Source organism: Sinocyclocheilus rhinocerous, unplaced genomic scaffold (genome assembly GCF_001515625.1).
Source record: "Sinocyclocheilus rhinocerous isolate Xijiao unplaced genomic scaffold, SAMN03320098_v1.1 scaffold2116, whole genome shotgun sequence".
NCBI lineage: Eukaryota > Metazoa > Chordata > Actinopteri > Cypriniformes > Cyprinidae > Sinocyclocheilus > Sinocyclocheilus rhinocerous.
The window spans coordinates 352,294-361,763 of record NW_015623486.1 but is presented as its reverse complement, the minus strand read 5'-3'; the positions used below and the strand labels follow the sequence as shown (position 1 = coordinate 361,763).

General features: G+C 36.3%; 2 protein-coding genes across 4 annotated transcripts in view; both read right to left on the bottom strand.

Annotated features, from left to right (window-relative positions):
- Nucleotides 1-7,144, bottom strand: LOC107752728 (V-type proton ATPase 16 kDa proteolipid subunit-like). The gene is made up of 2 exons (XM_016568794.1): nt 6,879-7,144; nt 1-194 (listed from the first exon to the last, which is right to left on the bottom strand). The coding sequence occupies exons 1-2, from the start codon at nt 6,949-6,951 to the stop codon at nt 7-9; spliced, it is 261 nt and encodes an 86-aa protein (XP_016424280.1). The 5' UTR covers nt 6,952-7,144; the 3' UTR covers nt 1-6.
- Nucleotides 7,145-9,132: 1,988 nt separating this feature from the next.
- LOC107752516 (TBC1 domain family member 24-like) overlaps nt 9,133-9,470 on the bottom strand; it is a 16,248-nt gene continuing 15,910 nt past the window's right edge. For all 3 annotated transcript variants that reach the window (XM_016568545.1, XM_016568689.1, XM_016568616.1), the window contains one exon: nt 9,133-9,315. In XM_016568545.1, the coding sequence (XP_016424031.1) occupies nt 9,161-9,315 (155 nt within the window). In that variant the 3' untranslated portion in view covers nt 9,133-9,160. The remainder of the gene's footprint in view (nt 9,316-9,470) is intronic.

The window sequence follows — 9,470 nt, the reverse complement described above, 5'->3', positions numbered from 1 at the left end:
TTTAACTCACTTGTACAGAGTGATCTTGTCTGAGATGCTGTTGGCGATGAGGACGGCCACCACCAGCCCGTATATAGCGATGATTCCCGCCATGACCACAGGAATGATGGACTTCATGATCAGCTCCGGACGCATCACGGACATGGCAGCGATACCCGTGCCGCTCTTCGCCGTGCCATACGCCGCGCCCAACGCTGCACACAGACACACACAACCCGCTTACTCTTCATGCACGCTTTTCATTATTACTGCAACGGAAATATTAAAGCACCATTATTTGACTTTCCAATAAACGTGCACTAAAACAGGGATTAAACAGTTATAGCTATACTCACAGCCCAGCTCTAAAAGATGCAAAATGCATTAACAATATCATACAGATTTCAATAAAAAAGTGATCTGGTGTACATCGGATGATGCATAAGATTGCATAATTTCTCAACGCTGCCTGACTCTGCAGAAACAGCATGATTCACGTCTCCTGTGATGTTTCTGCAGTGAAACCAAAAGGGCAAAAACATGAGTAAGAGTTTTACACTTCTGAACACAGACTGCCTGTGAAAAACTAAACCCGCCGTTGCTGGGGTGTTTTTAGAGCACTGCTAATGGATTGCTAGGGCATTTCGATCACATTCTGCAAGGCTGCGAGGTTGGTTGCTTACTGCTTCACCTATTTTACTGTCCACAACAATGAAAATAATAAATTTGACAACTTTGATGATTAATAACAGAACCATTTTTAACTAAAGTTTAATAGTGGTTTCCAAAAACTTTATAAGCAATAGTAATAGTGAAGACTGTATTATCAAACAGCAATAACAGGTAAACAACACTAATAATTCAAAAATAATAATACAATAGAATAATTCCATTATTAGTAAGGAAGCTACTCACAATAATATCCATACTGACCACAGAAATGTACCATGGAGGAAATATAATAATTTAAGCACCAGCAGATGGGTGGAACTGATCTCAGGCTCAAACCAGTGTTATTTCAGTCTCACTGAGATACTATTATAGTTTTTTATTAATACTTTGAATTGATTTTTATTTTCATTATTTTCTATTTTCACTTTAATTTTAGATAAGTTTAAGTTTTAGCAATTTTGTTGTGTTTTTTTATTTTTTATTAATTTAATTGTTTATGTCTACATATTAGTTGTTTTATTATTTCTTAATTTTAGTTTAAGCTTTAGTTATTTTTGCACATCAGGTAAAACTAAATGAAAATAAACAAATGTTGCCTTGACAACTAGCTGACAATTTTTATAATATTTATAATAATTTATTTCAGTTCAAGTTTAATTTTATTTCAAATAAGTGTATTTTTATTATTATTATTTTATATTTTTTAATTTACTTGTTCAAACCAGGCAATTAAACCAAGTTAGATGGGCTATTTTTTTTTTTAAGTGAATCCTCAGTATTTTGCATGTGGCTGCAATGATCTTGGGAACCGTTAGAGAGTTAGAGTGTTAATTTTAGGACTAGTGAGTTAGAGTTAGTGTTAATTCTGCTTACGCTTAACTCACTGCTGCACATTACAGCACGTTCATCCAGGAATCTTAGTCTAATCTTAGTTTCTGGGGTTAAAGGGTAACCCTGCTGCATTAACCAGGATTACAACTACTACTGCAGCACAGAATCACCCAAACTAGCCAGTAACAGTGTGTGCGTGCGTGCCTGCTGTGACAGATGGGCTCGTGTGATGAAGAGCAGAATCAATCCTTCAGCGTGCAGATGGCCACTGTCCAAACACACACTCCACACACACACACACACTATTTAAGACCAACTCTATTTAAGACCTGCTCTGAGAACAACACACATGTCAGGTAAAACAATATGATAATGGAGTCTGATTTACTGCTTTCACAGCAGAAGATCGGTTCAAAAACATTTTTAAAAATCTGTTTTCTTGTTTTTGCAATTAAAGTGCATTTTGTATTGATGTTGATGCAGTAATTAATTTCATGCCATGACAGCAGCAGCTATATAGCTATTTTCATGACAATCTCAGTTGTGGTGGTATAAATAAAAATCATAATAAAAAATAATCATAATAACAATTAAAATAAATCAATACATTATATTAATTTAAAATCAATAAATTATATTAAAAATATTACATAATAAAAATACTTCTTGCAACACTATAAAAAATATATTAATTATATAAGCCCATCAGTTTTATATTTGACAGAAAATCTAAACTTCTCCCAGAAGCTTTTTTGTTTTGTTTTGTTAAACACGTTTAATAATAACCCTTCTGAATAAAACCAATGCCTAATATAATTTAAAGCAGGACATTCAAATAAAATATGCTTTATTGTTGATGGGCAAGTCTTGCGTGACCAATTCAGCATTTTGTTAGGTCGTCTATTTTTTAAATGAAATCAATAAGCAGACCTTTCACTTATAACAGGGTCTGATGAAATCTTGGTGAAACCATCTGGCATTCAGATATAGGCTATCTATGATGAATTATTTTGGCCAGTGAAAAGTTCTGGATAATCCTGAAGAACCAGAACTGACCCTCAATAAATATGGACATATTAACTGAAGGAAAGGTCTGGAAATGAAGACTAGATGTACAGATATAGACATTCTGACTGATACCAATTAATCACATGCAAAACTAAAATATAATTTAAATGATCAGAAGTGCCCTGTACAATGACTATTTCAACTTGACATGACGTCTTTTATGCAAATTTGCAACACTTATAGCATGATGCTTAAAACACCCAATGCAATGACCAAAAATGGATAGGATGACTTTAAATACATAACTTTGAAGGTTTAACTGTGCAACTGTCTTAACAGCTAAAAGCACAGCCGATTATATATGAAACATACTAAAAAGTACTACTAAACTGGTCAATTTAGCTAATAAACTAGTCCACTATTGTGACCCATTCCCAATAGCAATAATTACTTCAATTTTTTTCATCTTTTTGCCAATAAATGACATGATGACAGATTATATAAATAAACTGGAATTGATTTATGCATTATTTTAAACAATATTTACTCAAACTCAATGCTAACTTGAAAATAGAAAATATGCCACAAAAAAAAGACCAAATATCATCTGATTAATCAGCTTATGCAATATTTGAGTCGATCACTAACCTATAGATAATTCATCCCGACTAGTCCTGATGAATAGCTACCTGCAACAACTGCATTCTGCTATACTAACCTGCTTGACTAAACATATATTCATTTAGTAGATGCATCCTGAGAGACTTTCAAACGAGCACAGGACTGCACAGACTGAACTGGAACAGGATGCCAAGTCAGATAAAAGACTAACATCTCCAATTAGCTCCAGCTCTTCCAAAGACACAGTGGCATCAGAAATGATCCGCATGCATCGCGCCAGTTAGTCGCAACACTCGTCAAATCACTTATTCCACGAGTAAATATATGAATGACAGAATAACTCACAGGAATGTCTGAGATCAAACACAACCATCTAATTTGCTCACTCCTGGGCCCTCTTTTATCAACAGTGCGTACGCACAGATGTGTGCGTAAGAACAGTTTCACGCAAAGTGTGGGATCTATCAACTTGTACTTATACATAGGAATATGTGTAAATGTAAGCACACCTCTGAGCATGCTTACGCAGAGAATCTAGTGGTAGAATGGCCACACTACAAAAAGAAAGTGCTGCCGCATGTGTCCTGTGTCCTTTAATTGCAAATACTCAATTAATAATTTCATACTGCAAGCTAAACATTTGCACAATTAGTGTGAAAAGCTATAAAGGAGAGTTGGGAAGTCGATTGGAAATGTAGTTATATGGTCATGGCTGATCTCGCTTTGCTGGAAGATTTGGTGAACCATGCGCTGCGCAGAGAACGCGTTTTTCAAAGAGCGAGCTGATCTGTTTAGTGAGAGCACAGAATGGCTTCTTCTCAGTCGGTACCGCTTTCTTTGCCATGACTTCGGTGAGGACGTATGCGTCCATGTGATAATAAAGGGAGGTGTTGTCACCATATATGGTTCATTGGAAGCGTTTCTGAATGCAAATGTCCATGAACATGAACGAGCATGGTGCTTAAGAACATGTGGGATTTATCAACAATGATTACTTACTGGTGTGCGTAAGAACCGCGTGCGCACGTTTGATAAATACAGATTTTTTTGTACTTACACACATTCGCGTTTCTGAATGCAAATGCCCATGAACATGAACGAGCATGGTGCTTAAGAACATGTGGGATTTATCAACAATGATTACTTACTGGTGTGCGTAAGAACCGCGTGCGCACGTTTGATAAATACAGATTTTTTTGTACTTACACACATTCTAAATTTCATTCGTAGGACAAAATATAGAACCTTTTCTACACACTCTTTATAAATGAGGGCCCTGGACATTATAAAGAAATGTTTTGGGTTCATTACAAGTTAAGCTCTATCGACTGCATTCGTGGCATAATGCAGATTACCGCTCAAAACTATTTAAACTCATCTCTCAGTAAAAAAAAAAAGAAATTGAAATGAATCAAGGTTACAGTCAAAAATGAATCATGCACTTTAAGGGCACTAATAACTGTATATCTGGGCTATAAAAAAAAAACAGAACTTCCTTTAAAACAGCCAAACAAAACCTTGTTGTCTAGATGCATATAAAGCATGAAACTGCATTCAAAACCCATTTTACCTTACAATGGGACATATTTGTGGGAACAACAGGACATACAAGGTTGGGCAGAGCTTGATTTAACCACCCAAAATTAATTGGATCGTAAAAGGGGCGTTGCATACTGGAACAGAGCCAGATGGTCAGGGGGAGGGGCTAAAAATAAGAGGCCTTGATGATGTCACCTGAAACAGAAAGTCGTTTGAGAGGCGAAGCGATTTATGAAGACGAACGTTTTTAAAAGAAATAATGTGCACCATAAAGGCCTGTTTGTTCCAAGAATGATATCAGTAACAAAATGTATTTAAAAAAAAAAAAAAAGTCCTACTATAACTATAACTGCACAGAGTAACAATATCTATTTTTGATGAAGCTGATGAACCATAAAAGCATTGGCAACCAATCAAAATCCATCCAACTTTAAAGAGCTGGAGAATTTGAAGCGCCTTTTTCTTAGTATAAATAATTTTATTGGCTGTTGGTGAGGATTCTAAGACAGTTGTTGTTGTAACCATCATTATAGGCTACTTATCATTTTTGGTGCGAACAGGCCTTAATAGCTAGAATACAAATTATGGAAGTAGCCTAATTAAAGTTAATTTTGATTTCAAGTTTAACACTAAACAGAACTGAGAGGTTGACAGCTTTATTCTGCATTTCACATCTAAAGCAGCAGAATCCCTCAAATATATAAATAATAAATCAACTTCAGCTGTTTCTTCTCTGCATTTCGCTTTCATGTTCAGTGACAAACTGAACCTGGACGCACACTAAAGAAACCCTTCATTACTGACTCACAAAGACACGGATGCTGCTGTTTGGTGCCGTTCTCATTAAGAAAGCTGTTCAATCGCAAATACACACGCAAAATGGCCTGGCAAAGCATTTGCTGACCTCACTTAATAGAAAAATACACTCTCTCCAGCCAGAACTGTACGCATTTTAAACAAACACACACCACCAGCTGCTGTATTAGTTTGTTTGCATTACTGATACTGACATTCACGGAGATAACGTTACAGATAACGGAGATAACCAGACCCAACAGGCCTGAAGTGTCGTCTAACAGTCCAGCGGAGAATAAACAGCATGACACCTTGTGCTGGAAACACACACAGATGCATTTGATGTCGTGACGTCCCTCGCGAGTCGCTACTGTAATTTGCACGTACATTTCAGCTCGTCTCAGCATAGCACTATTTCTGCGGCACAGTACAACCTGTTAAAATTAGCGGGAAATTAAGGTGTGATTACTAAAAATGCATCTATTTAAAATCCACCAGAGATCCATTTTTGAGATTTTTCTATCTATTTCAGGACAGGGTTTCATCTTCTGTGACGGATGGTAAAATGCATCCTGCTCATCATCATTTACAATCACATTAAAGCTGTTAATGACTAAAAACTAATCTTAATACAATATGCATTAGAACACCTTTCGATTTGGGGTCACATTAATATAATTGCCTAATGCACAACTACAGGCTCCACCTTAAATTCAATAGTTCAGCCTCTGAAACCAATCAAACCTGAGTGATGATCAATACCTGTGAAATAAAACTGTTTAACCTGTGAAATAAAACTAGTTTAACCTTGTAAATAATCCCTTGACCTGCAAAAAAAGATATAATCTCTAAATCTACCCTAACCAGGGAATCATTGTCTCCCATAACTGGTTAAATCAGAGGTTGGTGGCATTCCCTAATGCTACATTTGCTGACGTGTAATAAATCTATGAAAATATTTCATATTTTAAAATCAATATACGTGCACTGCAATAGTATCAATAATGAATAATCCACCAGAATTACGATCATACAGAAATCATTATGAGAAAGCAGACGTTAACTAATATGAAATGTTGGTAAGCACGTATTTAATAACATTTTTAACAATATTTCATACGACACCAGGAATAACAGAACCAGCACTGACAGGATTGGATTATAATGATGCAGACATCTTTTTTGATGACAAATCTGAAGGTGATGATTAAAAAAAAAAAAAAGGTGTTAAATAAATAAGTGTCACTTATCTATTCTCATAATAACAATAATTAATAACACCGATAATTTGAATGACATTTCCTCAGATATCACGAATAATGTAACCAACGGAGGAAGATTTTTATTACAATGAAGATGAAATAATTATGTGCATAGTAATCAATAAATGTTTAATAGATATGTTAAATAAACTAATTTTGAAAAAAATTTACCGCTGAAGACCATCGCTGCTGATGCGCCCATCACTGCGAAGAACGGTGAGTATTCAGGGCTTCCCGACGACATTATTCCTCTAATTTCACCTCAAAACCCCAATAACACCGAGCTAATGCTGCTGGAGAGGGCAGAACCGTACAAACTGACGGGAACCGGGTTCTGAGGATTAACGGTTTGGTACGGAACAATGGTTTTAAACCCCAAACGAATGATGGAAACTGCTCTTAACGGATCCCGTAGGATGAATCTGCGGTACAAAATGGCCGATAAAGTCACCTGACACACCGCGAGGAAAATCCCATCCGACTCCTGGAGGGGGAGGAGCTCGTGGAAATATAGGGATGCGCGGAGAAACTTTTTCAAATAGACTCCGAGAATGCATGTAAAATAAAAACCATTAAAAATCATTACATAGAAAGCATTTCGGTGCAATGCAGACAGGGATTTAAATGTTTTGTGGGTTTGTGGGTTTGTGGTCTCCCCTATTAAGCGAGATGATAGTACGCTCCGCTGCGGGCTTTCCCTTTAATACTGAAGATGTTCAAATCCATGGAATAGAAATCATGCGTTTATAATCTGGGTGTGAACAATATTACACTCTTAAAATTATTCCATATATTTCATTTTATTTAAATAATTTTATACTTGACAGGGAAAATCCTTGAAATCCTAGCCTCAATGGTAAATATAGTACGGATTTTTCCTCATAAAACAACACGGACGCAATCTAATGTGGAACAGCGTGTTTTAAAATCCCTGTATTAAGTTTTTTTTTTAAAGATCAGAAGGTTTTATGCATTATGTAACTTATAAAAGCATTATTTGCAATCTGTCTGCAAAAACAGTCAGTATGATAACTGCTCATTCAGTAATATGTAATTTCACACATTGTACTTTAATTGCAGCTGTGTTGGCTCTGTAACTTGATGAGAAACCCTTTTAATGGGCGTAGGTGGGTTTCCTATTCACATTGCAGGCGAAACATTTCAAGATATTCAATTATTCAGAAAGATCATTTTGGTCTATTTAGCGGTTTTCGACTTCTATAGCATGACCCTTAGGTATTGCATGCTGTTAATAATAACGCTTCTCTATAATGAAGTGGTATTATGTCACCCACGCAGTGGACTGTGACGCAGCGGATGAGGATTCCCGAGATGAAGGTCATTCTGAGCAGTGACGTCACCCACAGGCCACGCCCACCGCCCTCTGTCAGCAAGAATTGAAATAGTCTCTACTATAGACACACAATATATGAACATGAGCTCATATAGTATGAGGTCCTTATTAGATCTTTTTTTTATGTTAAATGCAACTTTTTTTAAATTAATATACTAAATATATATAACTATATCTGTAATAATAAATTGCATTGTATCATATGTCTGTAATAATAAATTGCATTGTATCATATGTATCCAGCTACCGTAATTATGCCATATTTATTTCAAGTGTATGCATGCCTGGTGAACACATGTTGTTCAGGACACATGATGGAAGATCAATTAGTCTGGTCTCATTTAGCTGTGGGGTGAATCTGCAATATAAGGTCAATGATACACACATATCATGAGACCAGAAGAGAGCTGAGAATGTCATTTCCATTCACAAGGACACTTTTCTCATCTGAATGTCCAATTGTTGGTCATTTCTGAATGCAATTCATTTTATAGCAATATTGCACTCAAAAAAATTTATGTATATCTAATGACAAATTTTAGAGTACAGCTAGAAATTGCATAGTCACTATAGAATTTTCTATGACTTTTCCAGGCACGTAAATCACAGTTTTACAAATTTTGAGACATTTGCAAGTTTTCCAGAACTGTGGGGACTTTGTTGCAAAAAATACAAAAACTAGACACTTTTTAATGACAGCTTGCACAGTTTTTATTCTTCATCACAACTGATCGCTAGCTTGAAAGAAAGAAACATGACGTCTTCTATGAGCAGATACTAGACCACTACATGTTTGACACTATAATTTAGGGTTGTTACCCAAATGTTTTTGCATGTTTAAGACTTGAACTTCACACTCAGGACGGCCTGCTCCACCTGAGACACAAAACACACAAACGCACCACCTGATATGGTAACACATCACAATGCACATTAAACATTCGTCAACAACCAGCTTTGATCACTGAATCTCCAATTCAAAGACATGACAGAAAAGAGCAGAAGATATCCAAACTGATACACAGAAACTGAATTCATAGATGAGTAACTAACATTCGGCAACTTAAAATACGTCCAGCACAACACAATGGAGTCGGTATTATGAAGCCATGGCGTCTTTGAAGCCCCAAACCTCCAGCAGAGCGATCTGGAAGCTCTCAGCGCACAGCGGCGGGTTGTCGAAGGTCAGGCAGTGCTCGGTTCGGCCGTGGTTCAGCTCCGAGTCGATGTACAGAGCGTTACCTTCGCCTCCTCCTTCATAAACAACACCATACATCCATTACAGAGAATCAGCTAGTCTAAATTTGACCGTCTTTCTTTCTATACTACTCCAAAGAAACCGAGGCTAATTGGATTGAACTAGGGTTAAAAAAGATATCTCTCAGTTATTACAACATTCAAAACAAACA

Coding starts and splice junctions, on each gene's coding strand:
- LOC107752728 (XM_016568794.1), bottom strand. CDS start 6,951: ATGTCGTCGGGAAGCCCTGAATACTCACCGTTCTTCGCAGTGATGGGC. Junction 195..6,878: donor AGCAGCGATGGTCTTCAGCG/GTAAATTTTTTT, acceptor GTCTGTGTGCAG/CGTTGGGCGCGGCGTATGGC.